Here is a 25,161-nt window from a genome sequence, read left to right as displayed (position 1 = left end):
TTTTAAGCACTTTTCTAAAATTTGTGATAACAGAAAGGAATGGGAGCTTTCCAAAGTGATGTTTCAAAATTGAAGACACAGTGGCCTAGAGACACTAAAAAACATATATTTAAACTTGATAATAGAGAAGGCTCTGTAGTTGTGATGTTCATGTCTTTATTACAGCTTCTTTTCCCCTGAAACGTTTCTGCAAGGAAATAGCATGATAGGATAAAGTACCCATCATTAAGCCCCAGTATGTGTGAATATGGAGGTAAGCCAAAACAGAAATAGACAGCTTATTTGGAATTTGGCAAGACAATATTTGGCATTCAATGCATTAAGTGGTAATTTGCATTGTATTTATTTAGCTGAGCATTTATGGTACATTTAAATGTGAGAATAATAAGTAAAAAGAGTTACAAAAACTGCAATCAAACTGTATGCTGCTCTAGGCCTAGAAATTATTAAAATGAGATCTAATATGCATATTATTTGATTTTTTTTCTTATTACAAAGGATTCTAATAGTAATATCCCTAGGGTTTTCAACGTGTTATTTGTAGATGCAATTTTTTTCCTCCCAATAGAAAACTGGACCTCTAAGGCAGCTTTCTTAAGAAATCTCATATATATATATGAGAAATCTTTCTTAAGAAATCTCATATATATACATATATACATACATATATATGTATATATATATTTAGTACAACAATCTACATATAAGCTTGCTTTTCTCATTCACCTTTTGCAAACCCTCATACGCAGTCTAAAAATTTCTGCAGATCACCTGTTGAAACACAATGCAACATACACAGAAACCATAGATCAGTTTCTGACACAGAAACTCTTGTGATTTTAGCACATTCATATTTTTGGCATTATTTGTGGGATTGTAGGGTTTTTATCTGTGGTCCAGAGCCAGTAATTTGCCTTCAGATTTGTTCCATCCCCCTCCTCCCCACCGTCTTTCTAGGTATATTAATTGCCAAATACTTACATGTTGTTTGTCTTATCCTTGTATCATTATCTTCAAGGGACAGCTGTTGAACAGCTGCAGAGGTACACTATCTTTTGTACATGTGGGGAAGTAAGTTTGTATTTCTACCTGGGATTCCAATCCCTCTCTGTAGGATACCCAAACATATTTATCTTTCTGCAAGATAACGTTTGCCATTTAATATATTAGCGGATAATCCATGCTGTATTTGTTTAGTTGTGCTCCTTGGAACATTAAAACCCAGGAACATTTATTCTGCAATGTTCTAAATTGGTTGCAGAAGCTGACAGCAGAATTTCCTGGAGATTTTGACTGCAGCTGCTTCTCTGTTTTGCCTTATGGAGCTTATTGTACATTACAGTCAGTACAGCCATTTTTAGGCATACGTTTACTTGAATGTAAATGCCCAAAGCTGCCCGTGTGCAGTTTTTTAACTAGCTGGTGTTAGAGCCAGCAGAGACAACAGGAAAAGCCATGCCAATATGCATATCAGCACTGCATTTCTCTGAAGAGGAAGAAAGAAGACTGCAGCTTGCTGCAATCCCCTCTCAGCCTTGCTGCTGCTAAGGGTACCGCCACTGCTGGAGCCTAAGGACGGAGCTGATGCTGTCACAATGCAGCAGAATGTGTGCTGCTTGCAAGGGTGTGATGTACGTACGAATTCAGGCAGCCAAAACCTTTGTTATTTTGTCCAGACACATGCGTGGCCTCCATGGCAATGTTTGCCTCAGCAAATAGCTATTGTACATCAGCCCCCAACTTCAGGTCTTACACCCTCTTGCAATCCTATTAACTATCGAGTTTGTTAGGGACAAAAAGTATTTCCTAAACTGGATACTATAACAGGAATTCACTTGATACTTGAAATAAAGCTAATTATTGCATTTAGTTTTACAGGGAAAAGAAGAAAAGAGCATAATTAAGAGCCATACATTGCAAGGGATGAGTGGAGCACGCCTGTGAGTGCCTGCAGTGAGTACACAGTCGGTTCATTGTTATTGTTGTTTTTAATTATTTTCTTGCTATCTTAAAATGCAAGCAGAACTTTAAATTAAAATATTTACTTTTTATATGCAGCATCACCTGCCACCTTCATCTGTTAAAGCTGATGCCTTCAAGGTGATATATCTAGCTCATCTTTGGGCAAAAAAAGCACACAAAAAGAACAAGCCATTTCAAAATAATGCTCTCACAGAAAGCACAAGCACCATCTGACACAGCCCGGAAAGCACCGTGGGGCACAAGAGGCACCAAGGGCCCCATCTGGTGTAACTTGTTTTGTCAGCAAGCAGAGAGCGCTCACCCATGCATATGTTACTGCTTATGTTGTTTAACTGGTCAATGATGTTAATTACAATTAAATGTTCATTGCGGAACTTTATAGCTTGTATGGGCACAGGAACATAGACTTGATTAACTAACTACAGACTAAATGGAAATATTTCTGAAGCTAATGTTTCTGAAAACTATTAACGAAATTTAGTCAAGTTATATTTCCTGTAACTAACTGGCAACAGGGAAACAGATAATGCAACCGCATCTCCAAGGAGTACATTAGATGGAAGCTACGAATATCCTTATCCAGCCTCATGGTGTATGTGTGGCTATTCACTGTAATTATCCTGTATGTTTTTTTTTTTATTATTATTATTATTTGTTTGTTTTGTTTTTTTCTTTTCAATTTTTAGAAGGGTCAAAAGCCAGCTCACACTCTCTGGAGCTGATAAGCAACTACTGCCAATGTAAGCAAGCAGTCAACCCTAACACTAAAGGGGTGACAAGCCAGAGCTGACACTGCCCACACTCTGACAGCTGTGGCTCTCTGTGTCTTCCAACTTTCCTTACAGAAATAGAAGTGTAGAAATCACTTCCCAAAGCTGTGCTGGGCAAAAGAAAACTATTATTTGGAATAGTGAACAGTGGATAACAATGTAGAACACATCTTGTGTTGAAAAACTCTGTTTTGTTAAGTCAGTTACCGCTGTGACCACTTTCAGCCCCTGTTTTGAAGCTGCTTTTTGTATATCTTGGGTTCCTTCACAGGTCTGGTTTAGAGTTTGGCAACTAATATAGGTTCCTGGAAACTCTTATCTAAATATTATTGAAATTTTATTGAAAATAAAAAACTCCTTGACGAATATTACAAGTCTGTTTGCCTTCAAACAAGGTGATAAAATAGATGTCATCTCAACCTCTAGTTCTCATCTCTTTCTCCTTAGAAACAGGACAAGGATGGATTTATGTAATTTAGCCCCACACCATGAGTTAAGAACATAAAAACTTACATCAGAAGTGTTACAAGTGCAAAATCAAGCACTCAAATGTTAGCAAGTGTTACACAGAATCAAACAGAAATACAGAATTATCTAGGTTGGATGAGACCTCAAGATCGTCGAGTCCAACCTCTGACCTAAAACTAACAAGTCCTCCACTACACCATATCGCTAAGTTCAACAACACTGTCAATATATGCTGAAATTACCACACTACATGACCAAAATTCTTTGATTTCAGCCATTCCTACTGTTATCACAAAACACACCGCCTCATTCATTATCAGCTATTGCTTTATGTTATATACAGCCTCCTGCCCTGCAAAAGAAACACATTTTGTTCAACTCCTGCCCTGAGCACAAAGCTCTTCATTCCCAAACAGGCACTTCACTGGTGTTCGCCCCCATCTCCTACCACTCCCGTTATATTCATGAATAGTCCCTCACAAAACCCGCCCAAGCTGAAATGAAGTAATCTCCCTATTTTACCACAGAATTTAAGTGCAGAATTTCAAACATACATGCTAATGAGCACTCAACTTAAAATATGCTAAGGCTGATATTGAACAGCACTTTGCCTTTGACACCATGTGCTCAGCATCTCATTTCCCAATCAATTCAGACAGCCGAACACAGTCAAAACTTCCACATACCAAGGACACAGGTGGCTCTTGCTGGATATTCATATGATGTAAAATACAAAAGCAGTAGTGTCTTGTGTAACTTTTGGCTAAAATAATTCACCAGCCACAGACAGGAAGCCTCTCTTAAAATCTTGGACAAAATCCTAACTAGAATTCAATTTCCTTTCCTGAGAAAATATGTTTACACTTCACACCTCCCCTGCCTCACTCACAACATCCTTTTCACAAAATGAAAGTAACAAATGAGAAAAGCTTCATTAAGCCTGGCAGTTACTGTGGTCTACAACCTGTAAGACATCTGGGAAGAAGAAATAACAACTGTGCATGTGAGCTGTAGGTATACATCACACACAGACACACACTACATAAGTAAAAAAGCAGCTTAACTTAACCAACCCCAAACAGTCTTGGCTGTTAGCAGGATTGAGTATGGCCTGTAGGCATTCAGATCTTTCAAAATTAAGCTACCAATATGTTTAAACATGCAGTTAGGTGCCAATATTAAGGTCTCGCTTTCGAAAATTTTAGAACAGACATTTATTTATTTTTTTTAAGTATGAGGTATGTATATTAAAATACTGGAATACAAAATATTACCATGCTCAGAAAAGTGCCTACGTGACAAACCACAAAATAGTAATTTAATAGGGAAGCTAATACATTAAAAAAAAAAAAAAAAAAAAAAAAAAAGGAAACAAAACACCCTTAAAGTTTCCGAAGATGCAACATATTCATATCAGTAAACCATGTCAAACACTCAGGAACACAAACAAGAGCTTGGCTTGGTATAGTCAACAAATTTCCATTCCAATTAAAATATTTTGGTTAGAGGTCTGATTTTCTGTTGAAGTCAGTGTAATCCCTGTTGGAAAAGCAGTTTGCTTATTCTCTGCTCCTTATGCTCAGACAAATGAGTCGTGCCAGCAGAAAGCACCATATATTCTCATTCTGCGGGGTAAGATCAGCCAAGAGGTGGTGCTGTGCAATTTCTGTGTCTGAAGAAGTCTATAAGCATAACTAAGTTTATAAAACTTAAAAAGACTGAAAGAATGTAAGTGGTTATTTTTCAGCAGGTAAAAAAAAGGCAGTGAGTTTCAAATATCCTCCTATTAATACAATTTTTCATTTAAAATCTGTTAATGTGAATCCCTGAGTAGTAAGGCTTGGGTTTTTAGATTTGCTGTCAAATAATAATATGAATAATAATGATCTATGTAAAGCTGAAGTAGAGTTAATGAGAGTTTTTTTTTTTTTTTTTCCTTGGCTTTCTTCTAGGCTTGTCTACACTAACAGTTTGCATCTCCAAAGAGTTGATTACCAGCTGATTCAAAGTAGACATGTTTTCAAGTGGCAGTCTGGACACCTTCCAAACACATCAGTTCTGTAGTTTAGAAACACTCAGCCTGAGGCCAACTGTAAACTTGGACCATATTTTGTGTGTGTCTGTGTGTTGTCTTACCTATGAAAGCGAATTAGCCAGCTCAGATTGACTGGCAATGAGCAAGCTTAAAGGAAAAAAAAAAAAAAAAAAAAAAAAAATAGTTTCTAGCAGTAGAACATCTTAATTTCAAAAAAATGAAGTAAGCAAGTTCTCCCCTGCTATTTTGCTGGATTTTTCAAAATGCTACAGTTGAGAAAGAGAAATATCGCCTGTAACTCAAAAGGTCTCGTCCTTAAATAAAAGCTGCTCAGCACCTACTATGGCCACAACCCAATGCTGCAATTAGCTTCTTAGCCATGTTTAGCCATGCAGCAGTCACAGGCACCACCATGCCATGGCTGAGGCAATGTCACCCTGTACCAGACAGTAAGTAAAATCTATTTGATGCTTTTTATATGCTGCTTACCAGCCACAATGGGAGAAGGCTGCTCATACCGCTTTACAGACACAACTGTAAATACAACTTCTAAACATACAATTTCACTGCAGTCTGTTAAAATAAAGGCAGTTCTTAAAAGGCAAGGATGCCACTCATAGACACAAACTTCTGCAGATTTTCTGTTTCAGTTTCAGTTTTCAGTTTCATTTGCAGTAAATTGCACCACCTCTAAAAGAAAAGGACAAAGAGGTGTGGTTTTTTTGGGTCCTTATTTTACTTCAAATGTCTCCAAACCTCTCAAGTGGAGAAACAAAACACATTTACTTGGTAATGTCTCAGTATATTTTAAACTGTGCTTTTTAAACAACACTGAAATGCTAGTAAACACATTTATTCACACCCACTCATCTAGTATCCCATTATTTGACACTGTAAGCTTATAGATATGCACACAGATACCACCTCCTTTACTGAGAAAGGGTAACACAAGGCTGGAATATCCCTGCCAGACAGACATAGTCCTAAACATCCCTGATGAAGGAGATTACAACTTCCACGTGGGTCATATGCCAACATCTATTCAGCCTAGTAAATTCTGCCTTTATCTGCTGAAGACTTTGCAACATATTAAAATGATTTTTCCTGTCCTTTCTTTAATCACCTTTCAATAAACCACCTTTATATTTAAGCAGCCATTTATAAAAAAATAGTTATGGCTCTTCTCAACCTCCTCTTTTCTAGATTAGACTGTCATAGTTCCTGCAGGTCATGTTTTGTATATCTTTTATTTCCTATTATTATCACCAGATTTCCGCCAGTTTTTCTATATCTCCACCAAAAGTGTCATGTTTCAGGAGAGCTTCGGCAAGACATGTACACGCTGGTGAGCAAAGCAATGAGGACACTGACATGTGAGAAACCTCAGGAAAACAAAACATAGGGAAACTGTATGAAAAACCATATACAGAGGTAACACAGCTCAAGAGAACAGCAGTTTCTATTGGGATGATATCATCACACAGATGGTAAATTAACTGCATGAATTTCATCATTTTTTTCTGAGTTTGAATGATTCTGATTAATCCAGTATCAGAGTAATCCCAATGTTTTTATACTAGAAACCCTGCATATATGGAGGCAGTGATTTATTGTCAGTGAAGAAAGAAATGAATGGCATGGCAATAGCTTATTAGAAAGTCTTTTTGACAATTTTTCATGCTAGAATAGAAAGACTGGTGTAAAAACAACACAAGAAATGCGTGACCATTACTAGAAAAGATTTTTGGAACATTGTAACATCATACTATATTAAATGGGTGAACTTTTTTTTTTTTTTTTTGATTACTTCCATTTTGTTCATATTTTAGAAAAAAAAAATAAAAAATGAGAGTGTCTCTCTTTCTTGCCCTCTGTATATATAAGCGCTCCCTGAGTCCAGCCTAATGCAACTAACTCCTTTAAAAGAAGACAGGTTTTAGCAGTTCTTTTGTAAGATATTTTTCTGTGCTTCCACTCATGCAGTGCTCTAATTCATATCAGAACTTGTCTTCTACACAAATGACCTTAGAGAAGATGGCTAGATAATAAGACTATCAGGTAATAAGAAAAATAAAATAAAAGGCGAATTCAGATGGACATGAACATAATGTACATGCATTATAAAGCCTTAAACTCCCATTTATATTCTCATTGAGAAACAAAGTGGCCTCAATTCTCTCTGGCTTAATTGCTTTCATCCTGGAGGAAAATCATTGATAGGATGATTTAAATCTTGCAGCTTTTGTCTGGACATTGCAGGAAAAAATAAAGGACTTCAAGCTTCCATACCTGGCAGAGTAGCACACCTATTTTCTATTCCTTCACAAATACTGAATTCAAATTCAAAGAATCAGAGTAATTTCGGTGAAAGATGAGAGTTTTGTTCAGAACCTTAACTAGCTAAGGACTGAAGGACAGGAATCTAAGGGCAGAATTAAGAGTAACTATACTAATTACACAGAGACAGTTAAAAAAGAAAGTGAGAGGATGTGTTGCATCAACCGTGAATTGCCCCAGGTGATCAAATTCATGGAGCTTTATGAGTGTTGTTGCTGTTCATGTGTTCAGATGGTTTGCTGACACAATTCAAATGTTTAGTGGAAAAAAGCACCAAGGATACCCCTTAAAAAAAAAAAAAGCTGGTTTGGGTAAAGAGGATGCTGTAGTCAACTGGCAGATGAGATCTTCAGGCAGGTCCCAGAGAAACGAGGGAGGTGGGATGCTGCATTCAAGGTCCTAGCTGAAAGGCAACCTTTGAGAACTTAAAAAAAAAAAAACACTTTAATTTACTTAATTATTTTTTTTCAGATTTATTACAAGTTATGGATGTTTTGTGATTCCATAAGTGTTTCTGAAAAGTGTAATCTATTGAAGGTTTTTTTTTTTTTTATTTCCACTGATTATTTTTCCATAATTATTGACACCATTCAAATATTCTTCCTACCAGACATGACATACCTATTAAAATCATTGCACATGCTGAAAAATAAAGAAAAAAGGTTTACTTTAGTTCATTTTACAATAGGCTTTTCTTCAGTTTTCCACCAGTTAGCTTTTTATTCTTTGGGCAGTAATCCTGGCTATTAGATGATGCCACCACTCAGAATATCAGCCAGATATTCTAATAATACTTACTTGCAGTCACTTTGCCAACTCTTTCACTCTTTATTTTTTAGGATCACTAGAAAAAAAAATAGTATTTTTCATTCAGAGTTTATCACTGTTATTAGTGCCTCCTTTTTTTTTTTTTTGAATGCAATTTTATTTTTGGTGGCATTTGAGGTTTTGGGTACCCAGTAGAGTACATCTTCCTATGCATCTTCCTATGTATATGGAAGATTGGATACTAATTATAGTCATCAATTATTAATGTCAGTAGTATTTGATTAAGTATGCACAATAATAAATGCACTCATATAAATTCTTGAAACGTGCATGTACTAAATCTATTCAAGCTTCTTCTATTTTTGTTATCTTGAACGTAGTAGTCACTTAGATCCAACTATATAACCTATCTTTGTAAATGATTTCACTTTTACTGCAGTTATGTAATGTGTTTGGTATTTTGATTCTTCCCACTTTATCGGTGACTGGGGATGTTTGTCAGCTTGATTTGTTGACTTTTGCATACAAGCTTGTCTCTTTCAATGCTCAGAAATTCAAATATTTTTGAGTTTATTGAAGAAAAAACATTATTTCTTCTATTTTCTATTTGCACATGCATGCTAAACCATATCACATTATTTCAGGAAAGAGCAGATGAGGATATGACTTTTTATTTTTTGTCATTAAGAGCCGCAGCAGCAGCAAAGTTTCCTAGTGAGCAGATCTGTACCACTACAGAAGAAACAGAATTTCAAAGGAAATTAGGTCCAGCGGGAAACTTAAAGGTGACAGAATTAAAAAAGAGTTTTATGCCACAGTTTAGTTAGCAACAATTAAAATTAAAAGATGGAATGGCATAGAACTGAAAGCTGAGTTCTCTGAAAATCAGAAAAAAAAATCTTCTCTCAAATGTTTAGCAAGCATTTGAACTAAATAGATAGCAACAGAGGCAAACATAATTTCAAAAGATCACTACTTCTTATACCTCACAGCCTGAAAGAGGTGGTGGAGTGGGAGGATGAGCAACAAAATCTGAATTCTTAATGAAAACTTCCAGATTGTCATTAATTATTTTAAAGATTTATTTTTTAATTATTTTTTTATTTTCTTTCTGAAGAGGATTCTTTTCCAGGTCACCTTTAAAACTTTCTAAAAGTTACTGTGCCTTATATGTATCTTACAGCTCTTTGAAATTGCTTTGTGACAAGAAGAGGAACTGAACTCTTTTAATAATGGCATGTTATTAAAATACTAATGATTTTGCTGTTTAAAAGTGAGCTTTAATGATTATAACACTCCTCTTTGATCAGCAGGAAATGGTGACTAATCTGAGAGGAAAAAAAAGTTTTAAGACGCAGATATCTCTCAAGCCTTGTGGGTGCTATAAAAGCTCAGAGACAAGAGAGAAAAAAGAGAATAAAAAAGGCAGCAGACAATAAGTGTAGATGTTTTATTCTTATCTTAAAAGACTCCCCTGTCTAAATAACAATGAAGCAAATGAAGAAAAATAACTACTGTTTTGACCTCCCCTGCTTTTTGAATTTTTGCTCCTCTCCTCCCCTGTAAGACACTTGATTCCTGTTGATAACAAACTCCCTGACTTTCCTTGTCTGTGAAATCACTCCAGTCCAGTCACCAATTATCACACCACCAGGTCAGCTCTAAGACATTTTTCTCTCTTTGAGCAATCTCTCTGGCATGACACCATCTCTGGCCACTTTTTAAAAGCAGGTGTGAAGGGAAAGGCCATGCTTCCCACAGCCAGCCACTGGGATCCCTGTTTACCAATCATGCTAAGCACAAGGAAGTATTCAAATTGAACCATTTCTTATTAAAACAAGTCCATAGGGGTTTAAATTGCAGATATCTGTAATACCCTCACTGAGATCCAAAACCCCACTGCACACAGCCCTCACTGTCCCAGTGCCCCGGATGCCAGTTCTGCTCCTTGCTGGGGCCCCAAGTGGTGCCCTGTGACCCATGGGGAAGCTGCAGCATGGCCCCATCCAACCCTACACTTTTTGGTGCCTTTCAATATGATCTTATATCATGCTTAATTCAAAGAAAATAAAATGTAAGTGCAAATATTATTCATTGTGTCTAGAAGATAATGCACTCATGTGATTGTAATTATTTTCTTTTATGGATAAATGGAAAAATCAGCTGACTTCCAGGAAAGTTGATTCAGAAAGTGTCTCTCTGTTGCCTCATCAGCTGACTTGTTCTTCTTTGGCTATTGCAGGACTCCTAACATGGGATTTCAGGGCTCTGTCTAGTCAGATGCTTCATCAAAGACTTGACCCATGCAAAGGTTTCTCTTATTGTCTTCTCAGATCCCACCACACAGGAGATTTCATACCAGCTTACAAGTCTTCCCATGCTGCCAAAAGGTTGAACTGTCAGTCCAAAACTCCCATTCACAGGTGAAAAAAAAGAAAAAAGAAAAAATCTCTTTGCCCTCTGGATGGTTGTTTTTCATCCTCTGGATGTCCTTTGCACACCCCAGGCACTCCTGTGCATTTCCTGAGCACAACTCTCTATCAAGGAAAACTTTGATTCGGTGACGTATAAAAACTTCCCTATTCCTTTGACTTTGTTAACGTGACCTGCTCAGTGAAGTTCACATTACATTTTGGGCTGTCCAATAACCACAAATGTCTCAGGAGGACAACCATACACAGCTTAAGAAAATAGTCTACTGCAGCTGATCACTTTGGACAACAACAGGGTTCGTACGATATCTCCAATGTCTTCCTAATACCCGTACAAGAATTATATCAGAAGTGCAATAGATATACAAGGAAAGCAAACAAACAAAAACCTTACAGGACAGAAGCAACTGCTCCTTAGGAGTTTTTTAGAGCTTCTTTTAAACATAGTATTTTAAGGATGTTGCTCAGCTCAGTCCTTATACAGAAGACCACATCTCAAAACGCTACCTCACACCGTGCTTTCTCCCATTTTCTCAAATTTTAGACTGAGGAAAATTGCCCAACTATTTCAAGAACTTTGTTATGCTTTTGTTTTTCTTTTTATAACATGGCTTGATTTTAGCCACGGTAAAACTGTGCTTTCAGTCTTTCAGTCCTTAGAATCTAAGAGGAAGTTAATGGAATAATCCTTTTTTGAGTTTCCGAGATGAGGAAAAAAAACAACTTCAGCTATTAATTCTTCCCTTGTTCACCTTTGTGGATCGGAAAGATTAGCAACCGATTGCTACTGCATACTTAAAGTGAAAAAGATTTTCTTTTTTTTTTTTTTTCCTTTTCTTTTTGCTGTTATACAGCTGTTTTCTTTTTTCTTGACTTATTAGCATTTCCAAGAATTGGTACATAACACCATAACACATTAACAGACATGGCTTTTAACAGCCATCGTATCACAATCTCTTCCTGTATGCATTTGCAGTTGTTCCATGAAAGAAATAAGCAGGGTTCTTTTTTATTATTACTTCTACAACATAGCAGAAGGAAAAGCCGATTAAAAGATTTATTCAAATATTTACATGACATACAATGTTGCAGTATTAAAGTGCGAGCTTGCTCTTTTTACAAATCTCTTTAGCAGTAAGTCTTTTCTCCCCATTGTTATTAATACAACTTTTAAATGGTAGCTACAAGCTCCCATTTCAATGCCTTCAGCCTCTAATTGAGCATCCTCTCCCATTCTTCTCTCCCCCTTCCTATTCTCCCCCTTCTGCTACACCCGTCCTTTGTAGTGATTCATGTATGTCTCACCCATTTCTTCACTCACAGTTCCTCTATGCTCTGCTCCACGCATCCTCCCACTCGCCAGCTTCGCTCGGCACATCCTCTCTGTAATCTCACCTTATGTGCTTTTTCTGTACACATACCTTTATGATTGGATCAGTTTTGGAAGTGCAAAACTCTTTAAAATTCAACACGCTTTGTATGCTCCCTATTAAATACAAGGGGAGACTGAAATATAAAAAAATAAAAATAAATAAATAAAATGCCTTGCCTATAGACATCTAGCTTGTTGGTGGCAGAGCTTAGAGAGAACATAAATACAAGTCTATTGTCATGTCAGTTTAATATATATATCACCTTCCCCATCATACATGTATGGGGATCCAAGTCCCATGACTATACAAGCTGATTGCCAAACTAGCTACAATCCTTTAGAAAGGATTCTCCATGAGTACAGTAGACCTACAGACCACAGCTAGAGTGAAAATATTTCTAACTCATCTCCTATTTGTTTCATGTGAGTCATCAGTAATCAACTGTACACCAATTTCAAGGACCAGTCAGAGTAATAGCTTCTATTTCTTGATCATCAAGGTCCCATATTAAAATTTATCAAAAATATGAACTACAGACATTAGGAGCCAATCATCTTACTTCAAAGGTATTCGATAGATAACATATTATTGCAAAACAATTTATTCTTCCTCTCTGTTTCTGATTGCCACTTTGTTTTTCTGCTAGCATTGCTCTAGCTTTTTAGTTCAGCATACACTTCACTGATAAGTCTGAACTCTGAACAACTCCCAGTGGCAGTGGAAACCTAGCCGTTCCCTCAGGTAACAGCTCCCTGTGACTCTTCCAGTAATTATGTTGTGCTATTCTGAACTGAAAATCAGATGACAAAGCAGATGAGTATTAGTACAGCAAAACCTCTAGCTGGGTAAATAATTAATTAGCTGCTTTTTGTTTGGTTGGTTCCTAAATGTTTCAGTTGGGCTTACATTAGACATCATCTGGAGTGCTAAAAAAGGAAAACAGTTTGTATTGGTAAAACTGCTGAAACCGTAGACCAAAGTAATATGCTTACATTAGATATGCAAAAAACTTGCTCGTAAAAGAGCTTTTTCAGTAGTGGAGTCTTTCTTCTCTCAACTTAAAGTTCAGTTTTAGAAAAATAACAGGAGTTCTCATTCATTCACTGTATGATGTGAAATAAGCTTAGTAGTTCAAGTTCAACTGTAAGACATGAGTATATAAAATCATCACCCCTAAACATCTAACGAAACTCACAGAGATAAAATTCATCACACTCACAAAAAAAAAAAAAAAAAATTAAAAAAAATGATTAAGTAATTTTCCACCTACTCTCATTTTATTCTAATGATAAATGGAGAATTTCTGGTTCGTAAAGTAACAACTGAATGCAACTAAAACCAGCTCAGATGTGAGCACATAAAAATAGCAGGGCTTGACCTTGTACTACTACAGGGAAGTCTGTCATAGACATAAAGGCTTAGGATCAAGCTCTGGATTCCTTAATGCAGGAAATGGTCTTCTCTGTGCGGATGTACTTTCAGCTTTTAGAAGAATGCTGGAGACAGTGAATGCACTATAACAGCAATACATGTTACTGGACCAAATATCATAAAATCTAATTATATCTAATGCCTTAAAATGTATTTTTTACAGGAGCCTACAAAAAAAAAAAAAAAAAAAAAAAAAAAAAACAAACCAAACAACAACAAAAAAATCTCATCCTGGGCTTCACATTTAAATTAATTAATTAATTAATTATTAAAAAAAAAAAAAAATCAGCAAATTACCTAGATAGCAATACCATGTTCATACTTTGACACAGAAATATATCTCAATCAGAATCAGCATGAAAGGAAAATGAAAAGCAAAAATAGAGAAGAAAGAATGGAAGAAAACACATTTTTAAGTAGCCAGAATGTTTTGATTATCTCTTTGCATTTTGTACCAAAGCCCAGTCACTAACAAGCACAAGTAATACATAAAGTGAGGAATATCAATTAAGATGTATGTTAGATATCCTATTAACATAACAACATATGTCATATAATTAATATAATTGCAAACTAAAGCTGTAAAGAAATAACTAATGAAATGCAAAATAAGAATTCTGGAAAAAAAAAAAAATCCACTCATGAAATATATCAGTATTGCTCTATGAAGAATCACAGCATTACATATCATAATCACTTATGGTCTCCCTCCAGGCCAGCGCTTCCATCTACACTAAAGCAGACATGATTGCTCTCAGATGTGGCACTGCAAAAGGCAACTATCTGAATAAGAATGGTTTGCAGCTAGCAAAGAACAAACAGAAGGAAAATCAGTCTTTCTTTTTCTGTTCTATTCCTTCTTACAGAATCAAAGTGCAGGATATAATTCTTACATCCCTGACAGATAAGATTATCTAATGACAAACTGTGGATTCATCTAGTAAATCCCGTAAAGAATTTACAAGTAAATGTATAGGAAAAAAAAGGCTGCTGCTGGCAAATCTGAAAGCTTCAAGTTCTTTCAGATCAGAACTTGCAGAAAAATCAATTTAAACACGCATTTTTTATTTTTCTTTTAAAACAACACTGCAGTCAGATCAAGTCAAGCTCACCATCTGCTGCAGATAGAAATACAGCTATACTCAAGAATTACATTATAAAACTTCTTTGTAAACTTTACATGCAAGCTGTTCTTGTCAGAATTAAAGTCATTGTGATCATGCATCTTAATATTCAATCAGGCTTTAAATAAAGAGTGACAAAAGTCCACATATGGATGACAAGCTGTTCTACAGTAAATATTTTTGTATTTATTGAGAAGGGGCTTATGGCTGTTTAGGATGTATTCCACCAGGCATTTTGGTTTAACTACTTACAGACTAATAAAACCAAAATAAAATCTCTGTTCCAAAATCCTCACTGAAATTACAGTTTTTAAATTAACTTAATTATTCTTATTTAGCTATGCTTTTACTTCGTCGTTTGCTTGAAAACTTTTCCCAGCTGGTGGCTGTTATAGAATAGAAGATTTTTAGAGCCCTGTATTTTAGGCAAAGCTTTATTCACAGGTGGCATTGAACATAAGTATGGAAGAAGAAAAGCAAATACAATGTGTTTTTATCATTATAACTGACCGTCTAAAGCAGAGAAAAAATCTTTCACTCTTTTGTGTAATTAAACTTCTTAGAGCCAGTTCACATATTCCTGCAGCTGAGAGAAGAAGGTATAAGAAGTTCCTTTTCCCCATACACTAGTTATAAACATAATTTACAGAAAAACAGAAAATAATCTTATGACAAGTAGAGATAAAATTTGTTTTCCATTGCCAATTCCACTTCGAAAAGTTACAAGGCACAAGCTGTGATTAATACAGTTATGTTAAGTACTTGCTGCAAGTGCATTACATGTTACTGCTTTGTTCAACTGTGCAAGTAAATCAGGACAGCAGTGAAAAAGTTTTTAAAATGATTAATTAAGCAAATACACAGACATCATATAAGATCAACATTTCCTAATGAAAATAAATAATCTTACCCTGATGTTGGATCAACAGCTATGGCCTTAGGGTTATTGAGATCCAGCTCAATGAGTGTGACACACACTGTTCCATTCTGGTTGCAGACAAAGATCCTGTCACTGACATGATCCACAAAGTAAAAATTCCCAGTGATCCAGTCCATTGCTATTTGCTGTACATCTGCCAAAAAAATCAAAGGATAAAGAGAAAGCTCAGAAGTGCAATTATAATACAAATAACTGTTTGTAATACAAAGAACTTCACCAAACAAACACTCTACCCAAAGAACTCAAGCTGTTTTTACAATGAGACTTTATACATGGTATATTGTATAAAATAAATAATTAAATTCTCTATGGACAAAAAATAGTTGGAGAGAGTTGTTCCTTTCTAAGCACAAAAGTCTCATTTCAACTTCAAGGACATCTAAGGTACACATTTGTTCGTAGCTCTGTTAAATATTTCAAATTCTGTCTGTGAAATTTTGTAATGATATGCTCAGAAGCAACACCACCGACTGATGGTGTGTCTGCAAGAGAGGGATTGGAAATGGGTGTCTGGGTGTCTGTTACACCATGGGGATGGCACACTGATAAGGCTTGCAGCATTTTATTAGATACGTATAAAGGGAACTAGAAACTGATTATAAATAATCCACAGGAATTCAAACAGCCTGTGTGTAGCTATGTATGTCTAAACACACTGTATGTAATAGCACATATGTGTGTGCAATGAATTCACTTTTTTTTTTTTTTTTTCCTTTTCTTGTTTTGTAAATCTGCATGCAGCAAGATTTCTGATTCACCTGTCACAATGATTAACATCAAAGTAGCTGTCTGCCCGGTAGCTGGAGAAGTTTCATAACAATGACCCAAGAGTCTTCCTCTTGGGATGCTAAGGTGGCTTCACAACCACCTAGCACTACTGCTCTCATTTCCAAACAGTAAGAGCTTTTTCTGGTGGGATCCTGGAACTATTTCTTGTAAATGTCTTCTAATCTCTGCATTTTTCTTTTAAGTTAATCTACTGGTCTAAAACATAAGTCTGGCTCTCACACTAAGTAACAGTATAAAGAAGTGCAAAGAACATAACTATCAATTTCATTTAACTAAGATTTCTTTACTTCCTATTCTCATTGACAGTACTGAGTTGACATCAGCCTGTAAGATAGAAGACTTGGTTATTCTTAAATTAAAAACAACAAACTACTATAACATCATTTCCTGTGAAATATTTTCAGTGTTCAATATGAATGAACTTTCATTTTCAAAATATATATTTATTATATAATGATTTCAAGATACTGCTAATATAATATAAAATTATTTCATGACAGAAACAAAATGTGATAAAATAGTATTTCACACAGGTTTTTCAATACTTTTAATTTTTATACTTTCAGTTTATGTATTTCTATTTTCCTCCACAAGTTTTTTAGTCCCCACACACATACTTGAATAAGAATCTGTCACTTCTATCACACCCATCTTGTATTAGAGAATATAAAGTAAGCCTTTAAAGTTACTATAAAGTAACTGAGAGTTTATGAGTTATGCATTTGCTAAATACTTAGACATGAAGACTCATGCACTGTCCTTCAAAGTGCAGATAACATAAACAAGATTTACTCAACAAAATGTCAAGACACCATCTCTATTCCATCTCAGCCATCCTATTACACAGTTCATTACAGTCTCTTCTATCTCAGATTTCTTCCCTTCTGCTACTCATTTTCCTTTTAATTCACAGTGAATATTATGCCTTATCCCTTCTGATAGCTCCTATTATAAAGACACGCTGAGCCAGAATAAAGGAATGCTCCATTTAGTCTCAGATCCAACCTCCAGAGGAGGTCAATGTCAGGTGCACTATGTAGCACATTAGACATATGTAAGCACTAACAAATATTTCATACAAAAGGGAGAAAAACTATTTTTTTCTTACTTATTGAGAATAACATTTACAAAAGAGATTTGATTTTAAATATTTGTAGACATAAAATTAGTAAATAAATTATTGCAGTGTGAGCTCTGGAACACTGTTATACTTTGGGAAGCAGATGAAGAGCCTGTTGGAGGAGGGTGCCGTCTTCTTTCCAACCCGTGGTAATGTTCCTAGTTTTACCTAAGTGTGACACACACTTGAAAGGCATGATTCATACAGTTTATTAGATCTCTTAACGTAATGATACATCTATAAAATATTAGCTTTTTTTTTTTTCTTTCTTTCTCTTTTTTTCCTATTGTTTTTCAACATGTCATTAACAAGAAATGGCACCGAACAGGTATTTATGGAATAAAAGGAAATTAATTCAAGGTCACACTAGGGATAACCATTTGCATCCAATAGTTGCAACTGAGGTTTCTCAGCAATCCAGGCAAAGTGAGACACCTAGAAGCAATTTAACTGGATAACCTTTGTGTCACAGACTTCAAAAAGCATTCAGAGCTCTTAACATCTCTTTGCCCCATTTCCCTTCCCCAGCAGGTTATCTTTGGGAAGAGTGTGGAGCTAACAGCAGCACGGGCGATTTGCAAGACATAGGCTCATTACAACTGCGTTCCTTGTAAAGCTGTTCATTACAAAGCATGCTATGCCAGAAGCCTCGATTACGGTTTCCAGAAAAAGAGCCACATTAATTCACATTTTTCTTCAGAAGTCTACTGCATGAAATGGAGGAGAGATCTCCCACTATGGAGAGAACATCTCTCTAAAATAAACCTTCTGGAGCAGTACATCACTGAAATCTATTAATTAACTTAGACATTTAATGCACAGTAGCATTTTCATTTAACAGTTCATCTAACACAAATATGTTGTGTATTTTAGGTACCAGTGTTGTGGTATAGCTTTTGTCTTTTTTATACCAGGAGCTCTGCTGTGCATAGGACACATCCAATTGCTCACAAGAGAAGCTTATAAAGAATTGTCCAAGTCTACGCCTCTGTAAAATCATATCCCATGTGAAAAATCCACTTAGCTGGCAGTTTTCATGAATCAAACTTTTAATCCCTACGGTTTCACTATAGTAGCTATGCATTTAGATGCTTTGAATGGCTCTCCAGTTATCACACAAGTCAAATGTACTGTATGCTACAGAGATAAGGTTTTGGTTGCACTGGGGACTTTTAAAATACATATTTCTGTGCTCAAGATGTTACTGAATTAATTTCTTGCTTATTTTTATATTCACATATTAAAACCGAATATGTACAGATGGCTAGTTCACTGACATCGTTAAAGTAATGAATCTTTTTCTTTTCTTTCATTCACACAGCCTCAGAAATCTCTAAAAAGAAATGCCCCTCCTGAAAGCACACATATTTATTCTGAACAATCTCATATGTATTTCTGAGGGTCTTTCTTATTTTAATTACAGTTTTGATGGAGTATTTCTACCAAATGTGATCAACCTTCCTTTAGTACTTTCTAAAAAGCAGAGTTTCCTCTTAAGGACTTCAGAAAGAAATGTTAAGATATCATATAGTCTAAACTCTACTTTGGTTGATGACATTACGTAGACCATGGGCACTAGCAAAAGCGGGGCTGCAAGAATACGTATATATGCTTATATATAAAAATATATATATTTTTAACTCACAAGTATTATTATACCTTTAGAGAGAATGACATTTTTATATGAGGGTGACTAAGTCTTCAATGGTACTAGAAATATGTCTTACGGCCAAAATGTAGTTTATGAAAATCAGAATCATACTGAATGACTGTCTTCTTTCATTCCAAATCTCAAACATGTATTTTGTACTGTGCACATTTTAATTTCAAATAAAGACTTGCACAATTCAGTTAACATAAAAGAGCAAAAACAGTGCTATATTCTTGTATTTGTACTACTGCTGCAATAATCAAGGATTCAACACAGGCACTGCCTATTAACGTAAATATTATGCTAATTGATTTTATTTTTTACAAATGTGGAATAAAGAGTAGAAATAGAAAAATTAGCATCTTTTCTCCATTTATACACTTCAGTAAAAATTTCCAATTTTTAACATGCAAAATGGTCTAAGCACATGACACGGGGGAACTTAAAGTAGCTGGAGTCTTTTATAGAAACTTCTGAGTGAACAGAGGAATGATTCTGGATGAAATCTAATTAAAATTAAAAATGCTTAGTGTGATGCCCATATGCTTCTGGTTAATAATTAAAAAGATAGACAACCTCTCTCTATTTCAAGAGAAAGAACTAAGCTTCTACTGCCTCATATACTTACAGTTTTCCTTGTTCTGAATGACTGCAATAAAGAACTGGGAAATCCACTCTAGACTCAATGAGAAACAATTTTTGAGAGGCAATTGCTATGGGAAATAAGTTCTTTTTATAAAACCTTTTTTATTTATTGCATAGAGACAACACTGATAGTTTCAAAGAAATTGTACATGATCTACAGTAAAATATCTTTATCGGCATCAAAATCATGAATCATTATTATGCTTAGGCAGGGTTTTGGATCTTATTTAAATAATAGTATTAGTGTGTATTTTTGCTTGTATTTTCCTAAAAATAATGGATATAATTGAAAATGCTATGAAATAATATTCGTTTTTGTCACAAAGTTTATTTTTTCTTTCGTAAAAGTTGCTCTTAAAGGAAGTATTATTTTGATTTACACAAAAAGCTAAAAAAGAATTAGGTATTAATTCTTCTTCAATAGCCCATATACATTTCTTCTGAAGCAATATAACATCCAGACTTCCACACAGGACTGTAATGCTGTATTCTGTGCTGGCATGGGGGAGATGAGGGACATGGAAGTGCTTTAAAGTAGTGGTGGTTCAATAAAATAACAGCCAGTGTGGGTGGGCAGTTTCCTGACACCCCCACAAACACTACCTGGAAACTACAGGTGAAGATGGAAGTACTCACTGCTTCTGCACACCAAAATGTCAAGTGCTTATTTTACAGGACTCTTTCCACGCTGCAAAGAGCAGCCTGGCATTGTCACAGGTAGCCAGGTCTGCTAAGAGCCACTTGTTTAATTTATTCTATGATAATTGGCTCAACAAACAGGGTATTTTTGAGGACAGTGCAACAGTTGTTTGGACGGCTGGACATATGCTAGGGGAATAAATGATTCTGAGAAATGAGAGAGGATTGCTCTAATAAAACTTTCATGAGCTTAACGTTTCTGTAACAAGCATCCTAACACATGGAAGGTGTTGGTACAGTCCCTAATGGTCATGCACTGTACGAATACCAGGGTGGTGCTGCCCCATGCCAGGAAGAGTCACCCTCTGTCCCCTGTCCACCAAAGACAACAGGGGACAACAGATCTGCAGACCTCACAGGCAGTTTCACACCCGCTTTCTCCACAGCCTGTAGTGTTAGGAACTGTGTGCCTCTGGGGCTGTCCTTCATAAAGCAGCCTGCCATGAAAGTTAGCTTCACTGTGTTTCAAATAAGGAAGCATCTCCTGCTTTCTGCTGAAGTCCAAACAGGTAAAATAGAAACAAAGCTTAAGATAAACAAATAAATAAAAATCTGGAAACTAAAACCTCAAGAAATGAGGTCATAAAAAAATAATATAAAAATGGGACAACATATTTGAAATATTTTGCCTCTTTCTATGTTCCCTGAACCTTCAGGGTGTATTTTTCCAACTTTTATGTGTTTTAGTTCTCCACCACTAGAAAACTGCTTTGATTTTTTTTTCTTTGACTGGAAGTCGAGATTTTATCAGGTGAGACTTTGTGAATTGCGTAAGGTAAGCAAACAATGAAAGTGCCAGGCATGGATGAACCTGTTCAATTTAACTTACTATCTATTTAGAGGAAAAAAAAAAATAGAATTAACATGGAACCAACACATTTTACTCTGAAGAACAAGAGAAAGCAACTTGAAGATAGTCTTTTTGACAAGTTTTGAGTAATGAGACTAATGGTAGCAATCCTTTATTTTTCCAGAACAGACACCAAAAAGACTACCAGGTAAACAGTATTTAAAACACGCTTAAATGACAGGCTGTAAAATCTGCCTTGGCTTTGCCTCTCATCTGGGAATAATGCTCCTAATTAGCAGCCCAGACAACCCAATACTGACACCGTGGTTTGGGAAAGTTAGATTGTCATAGATTTTTCTGTGCCTCTGCTATTGACAGCAACTGGCTGTAACTGTGCTGCAATACCATTTACAAAATATATTTTTATTAAATATGCCACCATTCAATAAGTTAGACAACAATGTTGTCTAAACTTTAAACAGCCATGTCCTGAGTGATTATTGCATATGTTTAAAAGTGAATTATCAAATGACAAATACCCATCTGTCTTTTGCAAATGACTCATCCTCAAATACAAAATTCCTTTGAAATAAATCAGCCTTCTCAGATAGTGTTTGTAAGGAGTACAATGCAAAACCTAAAACATTACATTTAAATAAGCGCTTTAAAACATCCAGACTTCAAGTTCCTCAGAAGAAAAGAAAGCTTTTCCTCTTGTTTGCTAAGTAACATAATTTAAAATTCAATAAATTGGGTTCCTGTCAAAAATACAGTTGGTATTCTTCCAACCGTACAGGATATTAGAATATAATGTTTTAAAAACCTATAAATGTGAACATGGAGACAATGGCAGCTTCTCCAAACTGAAGATATATTTTTTTTTTAAATATGATTCTATTCTAAATATTATGAATACTTAATAAAAACATCCTGATGGCTCATGAAGACATCCAGTCTCTCAGAGACGTCATCTCTCCAGTCACTCAGAGACTCAAGCATTCAGCTTCAGCTAGATACAGGAGAGAACATGTTTACATTTAAAATTAAAATTGAAATGTTTAAGACATTTTTATCCTTTTACTGGATGCAGCCCACATCTGAAGAAGAGGTCTAACTCCAGAAACTTCATCTGATTCTGGAGCTTCTGAAATTATCAGATTCACACTAGTCAAAGGACTCTGCAGAGGCCACGATACAGGCTGCCCCAAAAGACCCCTGTCAGTCCTCACATCTGTAAGGTAACCTCTGAGCACTGATGACAAGACATGTGTATGCAAGCCAATTTTGTGGCCTCTTAAGCAGTACAGTGGATATTTATGTATGTTTGCTGCACTTTTATGCAGAAGGAGGCCAAGCCAAGCAGTATTGTTATGACAGGCTGAGTTCGTGGGCTATGGTGGCCCACTGAGAGGGTCTGAGCGGACAGAGAAATGCAGGTCTAATGATAAACCCCTTCCTTCCACTGGGAGCCCTGAGACCTACAAAACCACAGCAACAACAAAAATCCCATCTTTATTCTCTAACAAATCCCTGTTTACAGAGCATTCAGAGGAAATGTGCTGATGGTAGATCACAGATATGCTTGGGCTATGGGTCTTTGCCAGGGGTTTTACAGGAGGGGAGTAAAGTCTACCCCTGAAGCTTTTAGCATATCTCTTCTTTTAGTCATGTTATAAAATGATTCTACCTTACAACTTATCACGTTTCTGGAAGGAGTAAAAAAAAGTGAAATTTTCTGCTGCTGGGTCTTGAGCCACAAATTTGGCCATGATGCCAAGATGTGCAAGGCAGAAGTGTGAAACAATGACATAATGGCCTTGTGAATGGCCCTGTCTTTTAATCCCAGGGCTTAGATTTTTATAAGTGAATTTTCTGCCACCGGTCTTGTCAGAAACAAGTAAGAATAGTCAAAAACCGTATCATTTCTAATTTCTGCATTACTGAGTTTCAAGCACATAGCCAAATGATTGTAAACTTTTAACGGGGTCCCAGTAGCCTACATCCATACTGAACGATAAAGACAGATTTATAGAGGTACATAGCTGTAACAGTCTCTCTCTCTCTTTTTTTTTTTTTTAACTGCACATTCAAAAGCTTCTTATAAATCTGCTGAGACTGTAAATCAAACCCAGTTATTTACTTCAAAGCAGTTAAGTCATCCACAGTTAAAATTAAAGCATAATTCAGCCGCAGTAGGCATCCCATCAAGCGTGTGGACTAAGAGACCTGCTGGGGGAAAACACTGCGGCTGCATTAGGCTGTGATACCTGTCTCATTGAACCTCCTCCATCAAAGGCAAAAGTCGACAACCTTCCCGCCTTCCAGGACTGCCTGCTGCATGTATTAAGAACTTCATAAAGCATCTTTACACAAAAATAAGGTCACTTAACCATTTTCCCATGAAGATGCTAGGCAGTAGATTACTACAGTTTTAAAAACGTGTCAATAAAGTGAGGAGTTACTTTGGCAATACAAAGTATTTAAGGAAAATGACTTCCACAAAAAATTTGGACAGCTTAATCCCAGAGGCGGACAACAACACTTTAAGAAGCACTTCTTGGGGGTATAATGTAGATGCAAATTAACATTGTCAGCCTTAAACAAAGCTTTAGGGAAGGAAGGAAATTCATATTGCATGTTTTCTGTAGAAGGTGACATTTGTCAGACAAAACTGGCTCACAGGATCTAGAGCACACTGTAGTCTCTTGCAGGTAAAATGCAGGTCATAGTTTTGTAGCAGAATTTCATATTGAGACCAATATAGTTGCAATTCGTAATGGATGGTCTAGACAATATGAATATGCAGTTCATGGCATGACCCAGTGCTATCAATCAATCTGTGTTTTTTCACCAAAGAGCATTATTACATTCAATTTAGTTTTAATCAGTAGGTAGTACTGATTAGTACTGGTAGTACATAGAATATTTCATTCTAATATATATCAGAAACATTTGTATTGGGCACAGAAGTCTTTCTCTTCATCTCAAACATATTAGAGATAAAGGAGAAGATGTCACCATTTCAAAAAAAAATATTTTGCTAGTATTTATATATATATATATATTAAAGAACTTGCTTATAATACAATTAAAATCTGCATACTGAGTCCAATTTAAATCCAGCTTGAACATTATTACTTAAAGAATATTACAAAATTTTTAAAATCTTTAATCATAAAAATATGTCCAAACACAAGATACTTGTGCCACATAATATCTATAAAACAAACTCTTAGCATGTACTTTACTAGATAGGATGACCTCTTTTTTTTTCAGTGTTGCACAGGAAATAAAAGGAAAATGCTCCTTAAATTAAAGGGTATTAATGTTTCCTTCACCATTTTCCCTGCATCTAAAAATGAAATTCTTCAAAAAGGATCGTCATATCCATGGCTAACTATTCCTACAACCCAGAGGAATCACTGTCACAACGTGAGGCCTTCGGCACACCTGTAATTCTGCAAAACACTGAAAGTCACCATATAGCACTCACTAATGTCAGATGCCTCATATTACAGTTCGATCAAAACAAACAAATAAAACCCTTAATGCCTATCAATGTTGGCTGCCAACTGTCTATAATAAATGCATACTCATGCAACCATGATCTCCCTGTCTTCCTCTGTCCATTCTTTTTTTTCCCATCAATTTATTCCATGTTGTCCAATATCAAAATAGCAACCTTTGAGGAGAAGACTGTTATTTGTTATATTTGACTTGACCAAAAAAGCCCAATTGTCCAGACTTAAGACACAGGGTTATTTGATGCACTTAAATTAAAAACAAACAGACAAACAAAACCTCTT

General features: G+C 35.8%; 1 protein-coding gene across 10 annotated transcripts in view; it reads right to left on the bottom strand.

Annotated features, from left to right (window-relative positions):
• The window catches only part of LRP1B (LDL receptor related protein 1B), a 666,036-nt gene that overhangs the window by 275,627 nt on the left and 365,248 nt on the right, over positions 1–25,161 (bottom strand). For all 10 annotated transcript variants that reach the window (XR_011098017.1, XM_068687099.1, XM_068687103.1 and 7 more), the window contains one exon: positions 15,632–15,794. Coding sequence is in view for 9 of the 10 variants with exons in the window: in XM_068687099.1 (XP_068543200.1) it covers positions 15,632–15,794 (163 nt within the window). In the remaining variant the exon portion in view is untranslated. The remainder of the gene's footprint in view (positions 1–15,631; positions 15,795–25,161) is intronic.

This window comes from Anas acuta, chromosome 6 (assembly GCF_963932015.1).
Source record: "Anas acuta chromosome 6, bAnaAcu1.1, whole genome shotgun sequence".
Classification (NCBI taxonomy): domain Eukaryota; kingdom Metazoa; phylum Chordata; class Aves; order Anseriformes; family Anatidae; genus Anas; species Anas acuta.
Note: the sequence above shows the minus strand (reverse complement) of the source record. Positions and strands in the feature narration are given on the sequence as shown.